The sequence below is a fragment of the Stegostoma tigrinum genome, chromosome 9 (genome assembly GCF_030684315.1).
Source record: "Stegostoma tigrinum isolate sSteTig4 chromosome 9, sSteTig4.hap1, whole genome shotgun sequence".
Classification (NCBI taxonomy): Eukaryota; Metazoa; Chordata; class Chondrichthyes; order Orectolobiformes; family Stegostomatidae; genus Stegostoma; species Stegostoma tigrinum.
This window is the reverse complement of record NC_081362.1, coordinates 13,528,159-13,550,949: the sequence shown is the minus strand read 5'-3', so window position 1 is coordinate 13,550,949 and position 22,791 is coordinate 13,528,159. Positions and strand designations below refer to the sequence as shown.

General features: G+C 37.6%; 1 protein-coding gene and 1 long non-coding RNA gene across 4 annotated transcripts in view; both read left to right on the top strand.

Annotated features, from left to right (window-relative positions):
* Window positions 1-5,864: 5,864 nt before the first annotated feature.
* On the top strand, window positions 5,865-12,507 carry LOC125455109 (uncharacterized). Its single transcript, XR_007248150.2, has 4 exons — window positions 5,865-6,031; window positions 7,412-7,529; window positions 9,729-9,935; window positions 10,809-12,507. It is a non-coding gene; the product is annotated as an uncharacterized LOC125455109 (long non-coding RNA).
* Window positions 12,508-16,574: 4,067 nt separating this feature from the next.
* The window catches only part of kiz (kizuna centrosomal protein), a 172,638-nt gene continuing 166,421 nt past the window's right edge, over window positions 16,575-22,791 (top strand). For 2 of the 3 annotated variants that reach the window (XM_059648349.1, XM_059648348.1), the window contains exon 1: window positions 16,611-16,713. In XM_059648349.1, coding sequence (XP_059504332.1) covers window positions 16,649-16,713 — 65 coding nt within the window. In that variant the 5' untranslated portion in view covers window positions 16,611-16,648. Of the gene's footprint in view, window positions 16,714-22,791 lie in introns of all 3 variants that reach the window. The other variant, XM_059648350.1, reaches the window with a different exon arrangement.

Here is a 22,791-nt window from a genome sequence, read left to right as displayed (position 1 = left end):
CAGGATCAAGGAGAATCTCAAGACTTTTTATACTTAGATATAAAGCAAAAGAGTAGTCAGGGAAATGGCTGGCCCATTCAAGGACAAAGGAAAGAATCTACGTGTGGAGCCAGAAGAGGTAGGTGAGGCCCTAAATGAATATTTTGTATCGATATTCACCAAAGAAAAGGAATTAGTCAAGGATGATCTCAGGAAGGGATTTCTCAGCCAAGTTGCTATTAAAAAAGCAAAGGCATTGTGCATTTTAAAATGTATGAAGGTTGATCAGTCCTTGGGTCCTGATGGGATCTATCTCAGAATATTGAGGGAGGCAAGAGAACAAATTGCTGGAGAATTGGCAGGCATCCTTATATCCTCTTTAGCTGCAGGTGATGTCCCAGAGGACTGGAGAATAGCCAATGTTGTCCCATTGTTTGAGAAAGGGAGCAGAGATAATCCAGGAAATTACAGGCTTGTGAGTGGTAGAAAAATTATTGGAAAAGATTCTCAGGGACAAAATCTGTATACATTTAGGAGCAAATGGACTGTTTAGCGATAGACAGCATGGTTTCATGTGGGGGAGGTTGTGCCTCACAAACTTGATTGCGTTTTTTGAGGAGGTGACGAAAATGTTTGATGAGGGAAAAGTAGTTGATGTTGTCTACATGGAATTAAATAAAGCCTTTGGCAAAGTCTACATTGGCAAACTGGTATAAAAGGTGAAGTCACATGGTATCAGGAGTGAGCTGGTAAGATGGATACATAACTGGCTTAGGTATAGGAGAATGAAGGTAGTTGTGGAAGATTGCTTTTTGAATGAAAGGCTGTGACTCATTGTGATCCACAGGGATCAATGCTGAGACCTCTGCTGTTTGTGTTCTACATAAATGATTTGAAGGAAAACGTGGCTGGTCTAATTAGTAAGTTTGAGGACAATACAAGGATTGGTGGAGTTGTGGATAGTGGAGAGGTTTGTTAGAGAATACAGAAAATGTGGATCAGTTCAAGGCATGGGCAGAAAAATGGCAATGGAATTTAATCTGGGCAAATGTCAGGTGATGCACTTTGGAAGAACAAGTACAGGTGGAAATTATACAGTGAATGGCAGAACCTCTAGGAGTATTGATCTGCAGAGGGATCTTGGTGTGTAGGTCCACAGATCACTGAAGGGGTCAGCGCAGGTAGATAAGGCAGTAAGAAAGACCTATAGCAGGTTTGCCTTTATTGGAAGGGGCATTGAATATAATGATAGACAAGTGATGCTGCAGATTTATAGAACTTCAGTCAGTTATTGTGTAAAGTTCTGGTCACCACACTACCAGAAAGATGTGGATGCTTTTGGAGGGGGCAGAGAAAAGGTTTACCAGGATGTTGCCTGGTATGAGGGATTTTAGCTATGAAGAAAGGTTAGATAGGCTAGGTTTATTTACACTGGAATTCAGGAGGTTGAGGGGTAATCTGATAGAGCTTTATAAGATTGTGAATCGCATGAATAGAGTGGAAAGTATGAGGCTTTTTTTAGAGTGGAGTGGCTAGTTATTACAGAACACAGGTTCAAGGCATGAGGGGGGAAGCTTAAAACATATGCGTGAAGTAAATGTTTCACACAAAGGATGGTGAGTGCCTGGGACCTTCTGACAGAGTAGGTGATGAATGCAGACACAATAGCAGCATTCAAACAGCACCTGGATGAAAACTTGAATCGGAAGGGAATAAAGGGATATGGATCCTATAAGTGAAGACAGTTTTAGTTTGGAAGGACAAAATGTGTCAGAGCAGGCATGGAGCGCCGAAGGGCCTATATCCATGCTGTATTGTTCTTGAAATGGCCTGCAAGATTTATTACAATCATGTGGAGAGATATGTGAGTGTAAGCTGGGAAGTACCAATCTGATTATTCATGAGGTAGATATTGGAAATGCTTATAGACTTAACCCTCTAAAGTTGGCAAGGTTTCAAAAAGAAATTCACCGCACGCTCAAAGACAAACATAATTGAAGTGAGTTGTAGCAACTGAGGCTCACCCATGTTATTGGCGGCAAAACCAAATGGTACCCAATGACTACTTGTAGATTATCACAAAATCAATGCACTTGCAAAATCTGATTCATACCCTATTCCACATTTGGGAGAGTTTACAATTATACACATGGCAGGAAGCGAGAATGTAATTGTTGATGTATTGTCACAAAATTAATGAAGGAAGACAGAGGTATTTGGTGGTGGGAGAAACATACTGTAATGGGCTGTAGCAGTAACCATTTTCATGCTTACAGTCAATGTTATGAATATGTATTGTTGAGTATTAATGTCGTAAGGTTAAAGATTTTTAAAAATGAAGCCATCTCTGTACAGTGATGGTTCATTTTTTTTAAAAGGGGGAAGTAGGCTGATATGATGGCTTTAAGAGGCATATTTTGTACTTTTTTCATGAAGAAAGGTTGAAACAAAGATGATGAGCAGCCTGCTCCAAAGCCAAAAAAGCATACAGCTTGTGAGGCCTTCAGTTTCTTTTAAGTTGGAACAGTAGAAACACCTGGAATTGATGGAGGCAAGTTCCCACAGCCCAGTTTTTTTAAGTTTTAACCTTCAGTAGCAGTTGCTGGGGTCTTGAAGCTGGATATGGCAGCTCTTATTCCTCTCTGTGTTACAGCTAAAAACTGGGATTCTCTTCCTGCTGCTAGAATTGCATGTGTGACGATCTATTTTACAGTATTTGCCTTTGTCAAGGGCGTGCTTATTGGATGTTCTAATTGTGGAACAGTTAATTAGTAGTAGTTAATGTAAGTATTACTTTGGTAAGCATTTCAATAGAGTTACAGTTAAGCCAATTCATTTTTTTTGTTTTGTCTGTATTTTAATTATGGTGGATGAATAAAGTGTGTTTTGTTTCAAGTCTGGTAGTTTCACCAAACGAATTGCATCTCGAACACAATGCCTTACACTTCCCTTTAAACTGTTAGGGTCTAGATTATCTTCTTAATATATTTTGACACAGCTTGGTCTGGTCATAACACTGCATAATCCACTAACAATACAAGGCTTAATACTGATGTTCTGAACTAAATGAATTTTTGAACTATATAAACAAGCAAATATAATTTGGTGATGCTATGATAAAGTGATCAGCACACAATGCTCTTTTCAGATCCCAAAGGGATGCCAGGCACCAGTTTCATACATTATTACTTTATTGTTTCATAAGCAGATATGGTTTAAGGAGCCATGAATCTTATAATAGCATTGTTTTGCAAGCTCAGGTGATATTCAGTATACTGTTGTTTCCCAATGTGACATCTGCGTTCAAAACGGGGAAAAGGAAAATAGCATTGATTATACATTACCCCAGTTGAATGGCATGAACTATAAAAACACCTTTGATTTTCAGTGTAAAGCTGTCCCAAAATGTAGCTTAGAACATGGTGAATTTTCTTTACAGGCCTTACATATTTTAAAATTTTAACTGATACAAAACCCTTCCTTTTTTGTTTTATTTTTAATACCCTCTAAAATTCCTTTCTCTCACAAATGCGTAATTGGTGACTAATTTTGAAGTGATGAAACTTCTTACATATATTCATGTTCTATGTTTTCTATTCATTTGAAACTAAAACAGACAGAATTGTATCTGATGTTTGAGTGTTTTGGTCACCAAGGGTTAATTTACCTGAATGACAAATTAGCATATAATAAATTCCAAAAATTAAAACAAATAAAGTTCTATTTTATATTATTAGAGTTTAAAAATAAAATGAACAATGGAAAAGCTGGCATAAAGTGCAGTATTTGCATTCTAACCAAAATTCTAAAACCATGGGCAGAAAAATAGTAATAAACAAACACTACTACTTATCCTCACAAAAATTAATCAAACTTTCATGTTGACTGATTTCAGAGAAGCTGCCAGACCTGCTGAATATTTCCATCGTTTTCTGTCTTTATTTCAGATTCCTAGCATCCACAGTATATTACTTTTGCACTGACATGTTCTGGTCTTATTCTTCTTACGTTTTCACCAATTCTAATTATTTTCAAAGTCGTTAAGTTTATACTAATTTATGTTGCCACTTGGTATATGATCAATGCCAATGTTAAGGATAATGCTGACGTCCAGCATACTTGTGCAGAATTCTTTTAAAAGCAAGCTGGAGTGGTTGAAGCAGGCATCCGTCTTTTCTCAAAGAAAGGTAGGATGAAAATGTAAACAGCCACGATGAACTTGACAGACACCGACTTCTTTTTACAATGTTCATGATTTACATAATTATGAAAGAAACAGTAAAACCAGATTTCAAATTTGAAGACAATCTTTTAAACAGCAAAACATGAAATGAGTACATAATTTCCAAAAAAAATTGAGAAAAAAATCTTTTGAGTAAATTGATTGAAAGACGTTTGTTGTGTCCCTTATGTGTAGTGTGAACATGCAGCGTTCATTTGTTTCTTCCTCATTAGACAAGCTTCAATTTTTATCCGTTACCTTATATTCGAATATCTGCATTTCAAAAGTAGACTATTGAGTTATGTGGCACTTGACGTATGCTGAGGGTCTAATAAGGCACAGTGCAAATATAAGTTTCTATTTTCCGATTAAGAAATGAGGAGAACAGAAAATTATTTTCTTTGGAGTTCAAAAACTTTTTAAAAATAAAATCTCTCCTTCCACTCTTATTTTCCGGTAAATTGTCCAATCAGTTCGGGGTGGGGGGAGGTGCGGTCGTGGGAACTGTTGCTACAGCGTTTCAAACAAGTCCCTGTTGATAGGACCAATTATTGTAAGTAATGCAAATTTTTAAAATTCTGAGGTGTGCAGTTTGTCTGGGCGCCTGGAATTCTAAAAATCGAGATTGTCGGAGGAAATCTGCAGCTCCACTGTTCTACCTGTCTCACAACTGATTAATGGATTTCGTAAAGGGCTCCCCACCTGTCTCCGCTAATACATTACTCTCTCCCTAACCTTTAATATTTCGTCCATCTTCAGACACATTTTCGGAGCTAGCTCCCAACTAAGTCAGCGAACCCCACCCGTTGCCTTGCCCACTCGATCGAGAGCAACGCCGCTGGATAGAAACAAATTCCCAGCGATCTGATCTCCAGAAATCCAAATATTTTCACAATCAGGCCTTGGTGGTAGCTGTCTTCAGCCATTTAGATAAATATATATATAAACATATCCAACTGCTATAAGCTAGTCATATGATTTACACTGATATGTTGTCAGCTTCGTAACAATAGTCTTTGTTACAATAAAAATGCATAATAGAGAAGATAACGTAAATACTTTCAGAGATAATAGGAACTGCCGATGTTGGAGAATCTGAGATAACAAGGTGTAGAATTGGCAGGCCAAGCAGCATCAGAGGAGCAGGAAAGCTGACGTTTCGGGTCTGAACCCTTCTTCAGAAATACTTGGTTGGTCCGGAACCCACTGTTGATGTTCCAGCCAAATTAGAATATTGGTCTGCTGAGTCTAAATCTCGCCTCTTCTGAGCGAAGGCTAGTACGAACTTTTCACTTGATGTTCACGTTCCTATGTAAAATGCAATTTTTACCCGATCCTGAAGTACACGTGAACTAAACTGTTAGCTGAAGGTAACTCGGATTCGGAAACGTCTCCTGCTACTTCCAACAGCTAGGAGAGGCGAGAATGTTGTACTTGCCACCTCATGTTACCACAGATCTTTAGGTATAATTGTTTGGAAGTGCTTTTCTACATTCGTTGACAAATAAATAAGCATGGAAAACCTATGGGAAGGCACTAATCAGAATAAAAGCAAACGGCTTTGGTGCCAAGACTCCAGCAATATAAATGTTAAGATTGTTTGAGTTGGTATTCCCGACATTTATCACATAATGGTGTAAATGGGTAAATTACAGAGCCACGGCGGGGGTGCCGTAGCGATTTTCTCCACACGAAGCTGTAACATTCCCTTTATTCTGTAACATATATAGGGCAGAGCACCAGATGCCTCGTATCATGGGTTTGGTTGCTAGGTAAGTAAGAATACCAATCGCAGCACGAGGAGGAGATCACGGATACAGGCCAGCGCAGGTGAGGAACTATCTACTTACACCAAAATATATACCAAAGGTTAATTCTTTTAGTCAAAATTTGATATTTCTCATTAAACAATGTAAACAACATCGCCAAAAGAATGGTGATACTGCTCAGCCAGAGTGCAATCGGCAATCGTTTCGAAGTACTTTCGTTTTAAGCGTTGTTGGCCAGTTTATTTTTAAGAAAAACAGAAATGGTAAATTTTGCATAGTTCCGTCGCTTAAACGTTTTTATATAAACTGTCTAATCAGAAGATAATCACAGCTTTGTAAAATTTTGACACAAGATAATTCGTATGCGCTGGTGCCCAGTGTGTGAAATGCTCTTGGTCCGCTGTGTAAATGCCCAAACTTAAAGTAGGTGTCTATAATATCTCTCCACAACTTCGACTATTGAATACTCTAAATTTTAAGAATTGATTTGAAAGCGTGCTTTGGTGAATATATCCAAACGTGGCGTCTAAACTATTATTCAACTCTCAAGTACACGCACTTAACTGAAATACTTGCTACGAAATCAAACAGTATGGTTTAAATGGTGAAGTGGCGTGTTTCTCTAATTTCCCTTTATATCTGTTCGCTACATTCCCATCTGTATGTCTCTGTTATAATGAAGTTGTTTTAACTTAAATGGGGAAAGAAACAATTTCTGTCGCACGCTGTTAATGATCACTGCACAAGGTATGAGTGAAGCAGTAGAAGGCTGGAAGTCATGTTAACCCAGGGATTTACTTTTTTCTGTTAACCCGACTGTTGCAGCTTCAGGAAGGTTCCTAAGACTCCTCTTGACATGAGTGGGCTGTTACAGTTACTCGTGTGAGAACTCCGAAAAGGGGAAATATATCATTGATCTATTCACGTTTTATGTCTGTGTACATTAAAATGTAAACATACAAAGAGACAAACATAAATGGAAAAGATATAAACCTTAAAACGTTTAAATGGAATTCCAACAATGTACTCATATTAAATGCAAGTTGTTACATTGACGACAGGCGAGGGCAGCATACGCTAAAGACCATAACACGTATGTATTTTTCTACTTAATTTGTGACATCGTTTGCTTCAAAACTTCCGCCAAATAGTCGTATGGACATGTGGCATTTTGCATATGGTACAAAATCAGCTACCATTCCAATAAGTACAAAAAGTATGCTCCTCTGCCAATGTGATAAGCTTAAGAAAGTTGTAGACGTAAAACGGCATGGTATTAGGTAATTGGCTTTACCATAATCGAGCACTTCAGTGAAGGTCCTAGGGTTTTTTCATGCTGAAAGTCGTTGTTGCATGGGAAAAATGATACAAAAGTTTTATCTCGACAAAAATGTTTTTTCCTACCAAATTAATTATACGCGATTTGTCTTTTTTTGACCAGGTACTTGAAAAAGGAGTTACTGAATTGGAACGAATATGTCGCCTGCTGAACTTGTCGATCAGCTGATTACTTATAACATTCAGGCAAAAGCAGGAATCCCGAAGGTAGCTTCTTTCAGGTACACTGTGTTGGACTTGGCATGTATTGTAATTCATTTGAGTTTCTAAATTGGTAGTATTATTGCAAAATTTGTAATACAAAATGTCAGCATGAAGCTGAATTTCAGGAATATCACTAAGAACAACAATCAATTACACGATATTTAGTGGTAAACTGAAAAGGGGTCACTATGTCTAGAAATAATTATATAATCTGAAATGTAGGGTCCAGGCCCGAAACGTCGGCGTTTGTGCTCCTCAGATGCTGCTTGGCCTGCTGTGTTCATTCAGCTCCACACTTTGTTATCTCTGGTCACGTATTTAAAGTTAGTTATTGTGCTGGAGTGTGTAACAAATGTTCCAAATGCAGATCGACCCCAGTTAATCAATGTGAATAAAAGTCTTATGGCAATGGTTACAAATGTTAAATATTGATCACTCAATCGGTGGGGGTCATGCTTTTATTTTAAGTGTGTGAATTGAGACCCCAAATATACAAATCGTCTTCCTGACTGCTTCCTCGTGTTATCTGAATCGAACGAATAATTGAATCCAAGGTTGTGGCGAATGAATTTCGTCATTCGTCAGATAAAACCTGCTCCACATAAAACACCATGCCAAATGTTGCAAGTCTCTCTGACTAGTCCCTGGGCAGCCAGATAATTCAGAAACTATTTGTATTAGCTGTTTATCAAATTATTAACAGCACAGATGTCGTTTGGCTGAAGAGCAGCTGAACCTCTATCTCTAAGACAGTGAAACAAAGGTCTGCAGGAATAATTGTAGATGTGCATGGAATATTAAATTAATTTACTGCACTTAATTCTTATGCAAATCCTGACCCCTGATGCGGCATATCAATTACCTCTCTGCACAGGAAAAGGAAAATTCTCTGTTTTTTGTAATTCAGGAGGAAAAACGTTGAAAAGCATCAGACAGAAATACCAGTCGATGGTATTACCATATTAATTTACAACAGATGAGAAATACAGTTCTTCAGACATATGCAGCTTTAGATAGCTTTAGTGTTGGCAACAAAGACAAAAAAAATCTAAACAAGAGACTTGCAGAAAGCTGCAGCTGTCTAAATGTGTGTGATCAGGCTGTTTCTATGTGGCTGAAGGGACTGGTCAATAAAACCTCGAGCCCCCTATTTTAAGCTTTCATCATATTTTTAATGAGGAAAAATGAATACGATGAATAATGCAGTTGGAACCTTCCTCGACCTTTCGGAGACCCCAGCGGTGAAATGATGTTTCTGTCTCCCTTCGTCACATACAATATGTGCTGCCTTTCAGCTCCCGGTAGCACAAACAAAAGCCATATAACAATATCAATTAATCATGCGGCAGGCAAACAAGGGTATTTATTCCCACTACAAATAGCCTCACAGTGAGCGCATGAATGGCCGTGATTAGCATGAGAAAAGAGGAGCAAAACTCTACAGTTCAACAGCTAAAGAGCAATTTGATGGGGCTGGGATGGGGAAATTGCTTGATTAGTGTCTGTTGAAGGAGCTGACAATTAGGCACCTCAGCTGTGAAACACGGTCGGGAAACAGCCAGTGCACCCAGTCAAAACAAGAGAGTATACATTTCAGAAGTGAACCTTGTCATTTCAACGTCGTGAGCATTATTCCAAACACTGGAACACAAACTGGGTGGAATTCAATATTGCAGTTCGCACCTCATATGGAGAATGCGTAATTTATAATTAAAAAGGATCTCACACGACATTATAAAGCCATAGTCAACGCAGTGATAATTATCGCTAAATAGTATCTTGATTTTGATTTATCCGCCTTGTGATTTCAACTGTAGCTTTTTGTGGTAATGTTTTCAGAAACATGTTCTGAAATATTGGCTCAATATAGTATTAATTATTACAATTTTAATGATTAAACACGTGACGCTCAGCGGGCTTTATAGAGATGTCATTCCAAAGTCAATACCGTAATTGTTTATTTAGTACTTGTGTACACTTACAAGCTATACGCTGCATATTTATATTAAAAAAGGAGACTCTCCACAGAATTATTTTGATTAGTGCTTCAAACACCAATGTACTGAGCGACAAATTTTTCTGGCGTGGCAAAAGCTTTTCTAAGCTTTTTTTAAACAAGAAGACTTTTTATCCACACAAATCATTTACACCGAACGAAGGATTTATTACTGAAACCGGCTTCTCCATTATCTGAAGGACGCGTTTCTTTATTGCAGGTGTACCTATAGGATACACATTGGTCACTGTGGAAAATTCGCATTTACGATAACAGGATATAAAAATGGCGATTTTAATGTTAACGCGGAAAAGAATTCACGACAAAATAAATACCATGAAAATATTAAAAAGGCAAAATCGTTAACGCAGAAGTGTCGATTTTATGATTCTATGATACTATGCGCTATAAATTATTGATGCACCAGGTAATCGAACTTAATCCTCTCGCGTCGGTGATAAAAGTATGTCCCGGGTTCATATTTATTAGATATCGTGTCGTGCTGGCGAGACCCACTTGGCTGCACTACTCACAGCGTAGCCTGTTACCAATTACTGTACTTCTGGTTTTACGAGAGACTCTTGTAACTCACCACCGCGTTTCTTACACTGCACCTGATCCTTCAGATAACTAGGGCAGTTCCACTCCTCATGGTGATAGTAAGTTTGAGAAGTGAAGCTCAACACAGATAAAGTTGAAATGGACATCTATACATTTTATGGCATAATATCATCGCTATAATGCAGTCAGGTGGCCGAGAAACCACATCCACTTTATAAAAGCTTCGGTGAACCGCAGCTGCGGGCAAATGAAGCCTTTAGTATGTAGACTGCACTTCGTGGTCAGCAAATCATGTGCTTTCGGAAGCAATGCACACCCACAAATTTTTGAAAGGATAGGCAACAAATTTGATCCTGTCTTTTAAAAAATCTGCATTAGAGATCCATAGACGTTGCATACAAACCAAAGTCTTTCCACTTGCACTGAATAATCTGAACCTGGTACAAGATCAGTATGTAATAGCCCCACTTTACAAATTAAAAGATCACCCAAAATTAAATCACAGCGAGTGATTATTTTAAGCAATTCATTTAAATGTGTAAGGTCTTGATGTACAATGAACTAACAGTACAAGGGTTTAGAAGTAAATCAGAACCCTATTTCCTCAACCCGTGGAGTGTCATTCTGGGGTATTTAAATTGATATGGAGTTTGAGCGTTATTATTTATTCAGTTATTAATATTTGAACCGCCTAGAACATTTCCAGATATATTGAATGATGTATTTCTGTTACATTTAGGATGCCTGATGTTTGATTCACGCTGGATTTTGTTCTCCAGAGATGCACAACGTGATAAATGCAGCAATTTTCTCCAATGGGCAGCTTTGAAGAACATGGCAATTTCAAGCTGCTGGATGTTATTTAGTGTAATAAGAAATAAAACGATCCTATTTCTGAAATAACAGTGTCTATCATCAGTTGAACTACACTGAAAAGGTAATTGTTTCCTGATGATAGATCCATTACAGCCGATCCTGGCCTAAAATCATCCAATGCACCGTGAAAATGAAGGACGAAATCGGTGTTTGCACCTTAATCACCAGAGTAAGTTTGTGCCTAGACCAATAGCTGTTTTCCGCACTCAATCGAGCCAGCCTCTGGCCCTAGTCATTGAATTCTCAGTTGCAAAGGCTACATCACCTCATTTTAGATAGTTTTAGTTCCTCCCTACCAACAATTACAATCAGAGGGAAACAGTTGAATTCAGCACTCGGGGACATTGTAATTACCTGTTTTAAGAGGACTTAAAATTGTAGCTAAATTGTGTGTGTGATTTATAAAAATCATTTTCGATGTCGTTTCTCTTTCTATGAAATATTTCTGAGTGTTAATATTGGCGTACGACGATGAAAAATGCGACAATGCGTTCAATAGTTTTAAAACAATGCATTTACGCAAGGCAGAACATCACAGGTTCAAAGTATGTTAGTCTTATTATTATTTTGACTTGCTGCTGAAGATCGATTATACATAACAGTGTTGGTCGCGGGTCCATGGGAAATATCGTCAACAGTCCCACATGGGGACACACAACTTGTTTACAGTACTGTTAGTCACTGGTTTGTTATACCTGTCGATCCGGAATAATCCATCATCACTAGACGATGTAGATTATAATGTGTTAATGATTAACATCGTTCCAATGTAAGCATCATTATATGCGTGAAAAGAAATGCGAAGGTTTCTGAAATAACCAATTAGTATGTTTTCATTTAGTTATTATCGCTCATGCTCACAACCTAATTGTACAAAGACGAGTGGAAGCAATATTCCACCACTGGCATTTCTATTCTGATGGGAAGTTAAACATTTATCGGGGAAAAATACATCCAGTCAAAAAAATAATGTAATAGACAAGGGACGTTTAGAAAGCGAAGCGGCGTCGTGGTATAGTTTTCAAAAGTGCTCATTTATTAGGAGTTTACAAAAGGGAATCTAATGCAGGAAAGGCCAAAGGCACTCAGACAGTGGCTGTACCATACAATGTATCCTATTAACTCAGGTTGTAACTCTTAAAAGATGGTGGCAGCCGATGATTCCGTGTAAGCGCCGTTTTAGCTCTGACATTATTTATAGAGCTGACTAATAGCGCTAACAGTGGAAACCAGGGCTAATTAAGCATCCTCTCGGATGCTCGCACCATTTGACCTGTGTTGCTATCGCTGTCCTGGAGTGTAAATGGGAAAAGAGAGGACGGGGGTTAACTAACTGAACCGATCTACATAAGAAGCTTTGTTTATAGTTTATTAAACATACAGCTTGAATAGACTAATCACCTGCATGTTACATATGTTTGACTACCAATCTGTCATTATGAACAACGCTTTCACTTTTATGTTTTGGGAGATTCAGAACGCTACAAGAGTTCTAACGCGAAAAACCCATTCCTCAGTTTGGCAGCTGTTACAGCGGAAACAGTGAGAAAGTAGCAAATGTTATGAAGCAAAAGTATTCAAAAATATTACTATGTGTTTAAGATACTATATATTAATAATTAAGAATGGTAAGAGCATTACGCAATATTGAATATTAGTTGAAATATTATTTTACGAGATGGATTTTTAATATTATTCGGGAGTACTTTGGAGGAAATACAGCCTCGTGTCTACATGAGCGAAAGCTATTTTAATGAGTTTCAACGAGTTTACACAGATTATAGTGATTGACGAGATTATGTGGCAGATCCCAACATCACACTCAACTTTTTATTATGTTGTCGACTTGCGACACAACATGAACAAAGTAAATTTGAATGCACAACGCGGATATTATTTATTTCTTTAATGTATTATGAACAACTGTTGATATGTATCATGATTATACTTGTATATCACGTTTCTACAATTTTAAGGGCCTATACTAAATGTTCCACATCAACGTTTTGTCCAACTAATTACAGTTACATTTATTGTCGATTCGTCTTTGTGAGGTTGTTGATCACGATCTTTTATTTTGTTGCGAAGATCTGCCTGGAGTAAAGTGAAACAGATGCTCCTGTGTTTGTCAGCTGTTACTGTTTGTAAAAGGTCAAAGTAGGAGGCAGAGAAGGACCAGGCAACGAAGCAATTAAGAAGAGAAGGCAGAATGTTGCAGACTGGCTCCAAATGTATACAAGAGAGATGGGGGAGTCGGGGGGGGGGGGGGGGGTGGTGAGGTATAGAAGTAGCTCTGCGGTTAAAAAAAAATCAAAGGAACTTTATACTCTACATTAACATAGTTATTTATTCATTGAATTTTTGTTTCTATCTATATCCAGCACACATAAGATATTCACTTAAGAAGGGGTCATTATTCCAAGGGAACTGAACAATAAGATATTCTTTTCTTTAGTCAAATAGATTCAGTTTATCTTGATTCGGTTATCTAATTTGTTGCCTAATCGTGACATAATTACTGAAGTTATATAATTGCATGAATGTATAAACTCCTTTTTAACTTTACACAGATGGTATCTTGTGAATAGACGCAAAAGTTGATTTTTAAACGATATGTTTAGGCTTTAATAGGTGCCAAATCTCATTGTCTCAAGAAGTATTGCAGAGTTTCGGAAATAGGCACAAACGATCCGAATCTCTTTACGGGGAATCCTAATGACGTTAACAGACCTATTTACCAATTAGATCCTAGGAACGTTGTGCTTTAGTCTTTGATAGGAAACAGTTTCTTGCATTTCGTGAACAATTTCTGTTCATTTAAGAAACAGAGTAATCTAACAGCCCGCAACGCACCACATACATGATCACATCGGAGGGTTAAATACGTGTATTTCAATATTGCACTCACCCTACCGAGTTGTAATTCTAGACCCAAATAAATATTGTTGTGTCATTTACATATACAGGCTCAGATATTTTCATTGCTTGGGGGATGATCAGATATTGGGAACACTTTTCATGAAACGAAAGTTAGCAGAAATGTCTAATCAGCTTCTATGTAAGTAACATATATAAGGTTCAGTGATTTCATTGAAATGTTACGGCTGTCATTATTGATGCAGGTCCAAACGTGCATAACATAAAATAGAATATAAGTACAAAGTGCAGGACGTGATTTGCCGACCCTCTACATATTGGCATAAGTTGTGCAGTATTTTGCAATATAATGAAGATATGCTGCATTGAGGAGTTCAGATGTGAATCTTCTGATATTTGTTTGCTCTTGACAAAGTTTGCCTCAGCGGCAATCTGTCATAACCCCATGACTACATGCTACTGACTTTTACGTTGTCTATCAATTTAATATGTCCTCTAGTAAAATAATACTGCTCAGTTACACCAATATCATCCAGGCATCCTTTTCTGAACTGAGTGGTTAGCTACCTTTTGTAGTTTAAAAGCACGCCTTTTTGTTTTTGAGCTGTAGCTCCCAATAACAGCGAACATCCTACAATTTTCTAATTATTTACAATTACTGCAGTGACACAAATCCACCTGCTAAACGTATATTACAATTTAACCATTTGGGTAATTATCTCTTTTACAGCAGTGAATAAATTTTCCGGGTTAGGCTGAAATAATAACTACATCCTGTAACTTATCATTGTAGTCGCGCACAGAGAGAATTGGACCAGACGGGTTTGAAACAAATGGTCCGCTATTGGAAGCAAAACTAGATATTAAAATGTTATGCATTTTCTTATTTGTGTTTTTGCTATATTTATGATTGGATGTTTGCTATTTCCAACATTTATAAAGATTTGTGATCAGGAAATGAAAACAAATTTAAAATATCTTACAAGGTGCTCACATTGAAATAACAACAGGAATAGATATATATTCATCAAAATATAATACTGGATTTAGTGCAAAGTCTGCTCAGAGTGTATTTATGCATAGTATTTGTTGAAAATGCTCAAAACCAAAAAGAAGAACATTACTCAATGATCAGGGAATTAACCTTTAGGAATCTATATACAATGAACTGATATACAAAGAACCTTAAAACATAAAACAGTACTTGGTGTGAAATTAAATCTCTGATGATTATTTTGTATAACCTAAATGATACCTCCAAGCTTGACATTTTTACTTCTGTGAGAGCATTAATCCAAGTGAAGGATTTTGTCCTCTTTCGATCTCACTCAGAAATGTCAAAAGATAATTACGCAAGAAATGGAAGATGTGACACCAAGATGCAATGGAGAATGTAAGACCTTCATATTTCAGATGCCCAGGTGGAAAATGTAACATATCCTGCTGGGCAAAAAGAGTGGTGGGCAGTTAAACAGAATGGATCAAATTCCCACTCTGTACTCATTTTAAAGTGCCAATTTGTCAAGTGTATTCATACAAATCAGAGTACTATTATTTCAATGGGGCTCTGTCATCATGTTAACTAAGAAACCTGCAGAATGCCCATAGTGAATCCCTTCATAATAAGAATATGGTCTATAAGACAAAGAGGCATTTCCAACCTTAAAATTTGTCTTTATGGGGCCAGAAGGAAAAGGGGTACTGGAAGCTCAACTGCGCCCTCACCTATATCTTAGTGAGGAGTCTCTGGAACACCCAAACACTTCATTTTAAGTGGGTGAGAACTCACAGTGAAATGTTACCATGAAGTGACTTTGGACTTTGAACCTCAACCAGGATGGGCATTGGTGGGACTCTTAACCATGGGGTGGCAGCTGATTAATCCAAATAATGACCACTTAAGGCCACTTAAAAAGACCAGATGGGATTTTCCAGTCAACAAGCTAGTTTCACTGTATGGAGGTAACCTCTGCTTGGTTCAGAGGGTCGTCTTCTGTTTGGGCACAGCAGCGGGTACCAATTGCACTTTAGAGTGATTCCAACTCATTGCACATCACCTTCCCCAAGTTTGTAAAGACAATTACTTATTTTGTGTCTTCAAAGAAGTGTAGAAGGGGCAGGTCCAAATTGAAGTAGGCACTCCCTCATATATCTGTAATGGTATTCTGTTGCTGCCTGCAATTCTGAAGGCCTTTATTGGCCTTTCAATTTTGAGATAGTATCTGGAATCCTTAACGAAATGCTGAGCACGTCCTCTGGCTATTCAACAGCAAATCGTATTGATTGACGGTTTATCACACAGTGAAGGCATTTGAACTCCTTCTCCCCCTTTGGCTCCAGAGTGCAGAAGAAACTCTGGGTCAATCTTGCCCATGGCTGTTAAAATTGACAGGACATTCTACTGTGGCTGTCGGACCAATTGCATGCGAAGCCACTCTTGAGGAGAAGATAAAATTTTCATTTCAGAGTTTCTTACATGGATATTCAGATTAGGGTGAACATAGACAGATGTCGAGTAGGGCTCTTGCCACCCTGCCGCAGCATCCTCTATTGTATCAGTATGCCATTTATTTGATATACCACTCCATTGTTGGCTGTCCGCCTCAAGTCTCTTAACTATTGATTCAAGGGTCTACCGGACTAATTTCAGATTATTCGGCTGTCCGGTTCAGTTGAATGTATTTGGGCGGGGAGTGATTGATGAGAACGGTGGAAGGTACCGGCAGCTTTGCCACTGCTATGAGCCTTTTGGGGAGGGGGGTCGGAATTCGGGCCTGGGTGCAGTTGCTATGGCAACGCAGCAAACCGGCGCCGGCCGTGTCGGACATGGCGGCCAGCGATCCGGCCTTCCTGGCGAGATTAGGCGAACTGCAGCGGCAACTGCACGGCAGGTGAGCTCTGAGTCTTCTTTTTCGCCCAACCCTTTCGGACCCCGCACGGTTACGGGGTTGTCTCGGAAGAACGGAAAGCCCGTTTCCCCTTCCTGGCAGCGGCCTCCTGCCCGCAGGCCTTGCGTGAAGCCTCGGACTCGAGTTGGAGGCTAACCTGCGCTCGTGTTAAGTAGTCGCCCGTCGGGGTTTTCCAGCCATTCGCAGTTGCACCGTTTAGTTTGGCATGGATCAGAAACTCATCTGTACTTGAAGAGCTCTGGCTCGTTCTTCAAAACGAGACACAACCAGATGCAGGTTCCATCTTTGACTAAGAGGGACAGTGAAAATTGTACCAACATTGTGACATCTCGAATGCTCCAATGGTTTTTAAAATTCAGGGCAGTACTTTTAAATGTATAGTCGTGCTTGTAATCAAATAAACGGGGCGGTCTCGTGATGCTGGTGCCTTTAAAAATCACAGTCTGACTTTTCAAATTTTCTGTTGAGAACTCTTCCGTCCTACTTCAAGAAGTGCTATGAAACTTTTGCATCCATGTGGCGTCGAAATTATTGAGACCTGACTCGTCCGTCTTCCATCTGTGCGATTGAGAATTTCCTAAATTCCATAACTCAGAATCCTGCAATCCTTCAGCTCTGAGCTTCTTTTGCACACTGTTACACCTTTTTTATAAACTGTATATGTCCTGCCTTCAGTTATTTGAGCACTAAACTCTGAAATAACCTCCCTAAATCTCTCTGCCTTTTCAGTTCCTTAACATCTACGTCTTTGATTAAGTGTTTAGTCTTGTGTCCTAATATTTCTCTCTTTAGATTGTTGCTACGTTTTGTCTGGTTACACTCCTGTGAAGTGCCTTGGAACATTTTCCATGTGACTCCGTTGCGTGGCTTTAAAGTTGTCAGGATCCCGCAGTGAGAACTGACAAGGCTGTGCCGGTTAGAAGGGCCTGTTTTAACTTGGTGAGAGCATTATGGCAGGCTTTGAAGCTTATGACTCCAAAAGTATCAGCTCCCACTGGAGGTCCCAATCCCCACTTTGGAAAGCCTTATCCTTTACTAAAGAAACTACTGATTATTAATAGAAATTCCAGTGACATTGATATATACTTAACATTCCTGAAGGTGTGGACAGTAATGGCAAGGCCAGCATTTATTATTCATCCAAAATTTTCCTTGGAATGATGGTGGCTAGCCACCTCCTTGGATCATTGCGGTCATTATTGTGCAGGTGCTCCCATTGTACTGTTAGGGAAGGAGTTCCAGAATTGTGACCCTTGGAGGTGACTTTACAGGTGGTGATATTCCTGTACACTTGTAGCCGTTGTTCTTCTAACTGTTGATGGTTGTAGTTTGGAAGATGTTGAAGGAGTATTGTATGTCACTGCAGTGCATCTAGTAAGAGGATGTTTGAATTAGAATGCTAAATTTATTAGAAATCTGTAGTTTATTAAATGATTATAGTGGAGAGTGTTGTAAAATATATATCAAACAGATTGAGTCATACTTCAGTCAAACTTTAACGACATTGCTAATTTTCACACTACCTGTTTTCTTTGATTTTACCAATGCTTTCACCAGTATGGGATAGCCATCTTTTGAAGCTTAGAAAAGTGAAAAATGTTTTATCCAATTGAGAATGGCAAGTGTTTAATTCCTTCCGTGAGTGTTCTGGATCTTTTTCGAATACAGCTTCAGTCCTGGGAAGGTGATGCTGAAAATGATGATTATCCAGTAGTTGTGCCATTTATTTTCAGGGTGCTAGCTAGTGATAGCTCAAGCAGCGCATATTCGCAATCCCTGGTGCTTATTTATTCTAAATGTGCCTTAACATTAAATGCACTGGTATGCCAGTGTAACCACCAACATGATTTACTGAATAAATTTGTGGAAAAATTCCAGATGTCATTTTTGCATTTGAAAGGTGATTAGTTTTCAAAATAATGATCCAGTAACTAAAATATCACACAAAGTAGTAGTATGCCTAAGTACATTCTCACTGTAATTACAACAAAAATAATGGTTGCAATTTGTGCCTAGTTAGATTTTTAAGGTAATCTTTGACATTCCAGTTTTCACAATGTTTTCTCAAGTGCAGTAAACAAATAAAAAGTGTTGGAGAAATTCAGCAGGTCGGGTAAAATCTAGGAAAAGCAAAACAGCTAATGTTTTGAGACCAAATTATTCTTCTTTGGCGCTGTGGTATTTTGCTTTTTTGTTAGGCAGGTTTTACATGATAAAGTACTTCTTAAAAATTTGCAAATAGATGACACAGAATACAAAAGTTGGTAATTTTTTTTACTTGGATACTTCTCACAAGATCAACATTTTAAAAATATTTTCTAACGCTCAGAGCTTGGACCCCAGAAAGAAGGATTGGGGGCAAAGTAATGTAAATAATATGAAAGAAGATCAAAAGTTGCTGCACGTACTGGGTTCAGAAAGCATCTGTGGTGAGAATAACGCAGTTAACATTTAAGATCAATGATCTTTTGCCAAAACTCTTTGATGAAAAGGTGGAGACCTGAAGCTTTAAATCTGTTTTTCTTTCAACTGGTGCTACATGACCTGCTGAGTATTTACAGCATTTTTGGGTTTTCAATTCATAAAAAAACTTGTTCATCATTGACAGTTGACTTATATAGCATTTTTGCACAATTTCAATAATTTGGTCTTCACTCCTATCTCCCTTTCAAGGAAAACTCACTTCTCCATCATATTGTGACATGCAGAAAACAGTTTATACCTTAAAAATAAAAAAAAGTGCTTTTCCCCTGGTGGTTTCATATCACATCACATCGACATTCTCCAAAAATAATGTCCTTGAACAGTACGTGACGCCAGAAAATACCACTTTAATTACATCTTAAGCCCAACATCCCATTATAACAAGTTATAACTTTGGAGCTCAAATATCTTTATATTGATCTGCTTTAATTTCGTCGAATTCCACTTAACCAATTTTTTGGCAGTCCTATCTCAGCACCATTGTCTACTGATAGCACTTCTGGATAAATGCTGCTGCCACTGTCTTCAGAACTATAATTCATCCAAGAAATGATGCTTCTTCCTCTTTAAGAGCAATATTTATAACCACTGCAGCAGCCCATCTAAGAAAACACAATCTTGTTACTCTGATGGGACAGCAAAAGAGCAGTAGCAGAGTGGATCTTTACAATCCTAATTTCTTAAGTCAGTTGTAAAAAATAAATGAAGGAGCAGAAGTATGTATATTAATTTAATATATTTGGATTTACATACTTTACTTTCTTGCTTGCAGGAATCAAAAAATGTTTTTTTTCTTGAAATGGGCCACAGTTGTTTTTTGTTCATTTGGGATCCCAGCAGTTAGCATTACAGACAAATGGAGAAGGTAGTATGTGAAGTTTCACTGTTAACAGGCAGTGTTGAAGCTGTTCTAGTATTGGTGTGAAAAACCACGAAATAAAAGGAACAGTATTAAATATGATTCAATTAATTGTTTTTGCCAGTTTGATTCTGGGGGATTAGGTCACTTCATACTTGGTTAAGGATTAATTGTTCTTATGAGGCATAATGCCAATGAGTACGTTAATTTTGAAAGAGAGCCTCTGCTGCTTCATTGGACATACGTACAGTATATTTAGTGAACTATAGAGGTGAGGGTAGTCTGATGTTGATCCTTAGTCAATGCTAAATTGCACCATTTCAGTTTAATTGACAGCAAGGGCATTGTGAATGGTTTTGTTCTAAAATTGGAGAAATTAACAAGGTTTCTTGCTGTTGACCACATTCTAGTGCTCTTGAAAGTGCACTGTGGACATCAACTGAGGATAGTGTAACATGTGGATGTGATTGGTCTCCCACCCGATATTTCATTGGTCCCTCCCACACATGAACAGTGACATCTTGTACCAGATATTGATGGTAGAAGTGCAGTTGGATCTTGCAATGGGTTTGCAATCTTCAGGAAAAAAGGACTAAGGGTAACTTCCAATTCAGGCTCTAATTTAAGTAAGTTTTAATATAATCTTTACCTCTCCAATCTCTTATTTTTGTTCACTTGTTCATGTGGAATTTTCCTGTTCTGATAATCTGTATCTCCTTTCAAGTTTAAGTTGAGACATGCAAGTTTCAGTTCCAACTCTAGCATTTGATTAAACAAGTAAAAAACTGTAAAAGTAAACTTGTATTGAAGTAAAGATTTCAGTTCAATAAATTTTAAGGTATGTCTCAGCAGCATTAGTATGTAATTACATTGTTATGACAGGAGGAAATTAAACACACAGTTAAAATAGTTGGCAAAATATGTTTTTTTGGCATGAAACTATATCTCACTTCAATTAAAATGTAGTTAACTAATTTTCACTGCAGCAGCAAGGAGCCAATTACAAGGTTTTCTTGAGTGAAAGAAAAAGATATTTTATTATCTGCTACTCTGAGAAAAATAATGAAGACAAGACTTCAAGCATATACACACGAGGTATAAAGCTAAAAAGGTATAGCTTCCAATATAAAAGGAAGATGAAAGAAAGTCCTTTGTGTGCTGAGGTGTAAGATTTTAATCATTACTTTTAGATCATTAGTAGAAGTGAACATATTCGTTATCCTTTGAATTCTTGGTGTTCTGATGTTTCTTCTTAACCTTTATTATTATTGGTTTTCTTATTGAAAGAGAGAACTTTTTCAGCTAATTTTGTTTTGTGGTCAAAAATCCATCTCTTGCGTTCTTTCTGCCAAAAGCAGCTGCATGAAATACAAGATAACAAAGTATGAGGCTGGATGAACACAGCAGGCCAAGCAGCATCTTAGGAGCACTTGTTTGTGTATTTAAATGTCTGAATTCATTGTCTTCAAGTTTGATGATTGCAAGTATTGCTTTTATCTCTGACGTGCAAACATTCTTATCAAGGTGTAAAATAAAATTTAGAGAGGACGGTCTTTTCATGTTTCCTTGGGGAGGGTGTTTAATAGCTTCCTTGGATAAAAAAGTTAGTTTCAGTTTATCTGCCTGTCGTCTACTTGAACTTGAAAAAAGACCACATGGTGGAGTTAGGCCTGAGACCATTTTAAGTTAGTGTTTTTGATTCCCTTCTAAAAACTAATTTCAGTCCATGAAAGCCACAGGCATTCAAAAATCAGTAGTCTATATTTAATACCATCATGACAGCACAGATAACATTTCAGTATTGTACTTATTCAGTTTTGTTGCATGTGGCTGTTAAGACATTAAAATTAGGTCACCCCTATCTTTTCATGTTAAAGCTAAAAATCATTTTACATTATTGAAGAATAACATTGGGTCTTGCATGGCTATGTATCCTGAACAATATTCTTTGCTGAAAAAGGGCAACCAAGTTGACGAAGTGGCTATCACCTTACAGAAACTAGTAAATTACTGCTTTTTGGGAATGGAATGCCTCCTGTATTTGCCTACAGTGGAACATTGAGTACACTTCAATATAATTTATTTAAATGTAATATAATTAAAGTACTTTGGAAAACTTGGGAGGAATTATGAGATTTTATAAAAATTTTTAATCTAAATGTAAACCTCTACCTTCACATAGTTAACATACAAATTTTTATGTGATTCTGGAAAAGAGTTCAATGTTAAACATTTACAATTGCAGCTAAATCACTTTTTGATTTGGGACAGCTTTTATTAAAATTATATTATTGTGTGTAAATCACAAGTAGGCTGTTAAGACTGTAGTAGAGCATGTATACAATGAAGATTTAGATGCAATAACTTGACCCAAGAGCTTTTCTCTGTCAGAGAACTTTAAAATAGATTACATCTGTAAAACTGATCTGTAAATATTGTGCATGTTTGGAATTTGTAGAGTAAATTTAAGTCTTTTGTGAACGTGGATGTTTGCTTTCTTTTCAAAGCAAACGATAGTGTTCACAGTAGATGAAGTTTGCATATCGTGATCTCAATTAAAGCTACAGCAATATTAGGTTTCGTTTAACTGCTTGTAAGGGTCTATCCCAAAATTTATATAATGTCCAGTCTTTGTGTATTTTAGTCAGCAAGTCGCTATCAATGATCTAATTTCTTTGTTCAAATGCATTCACATATTATAGAAATATTGCCGAACA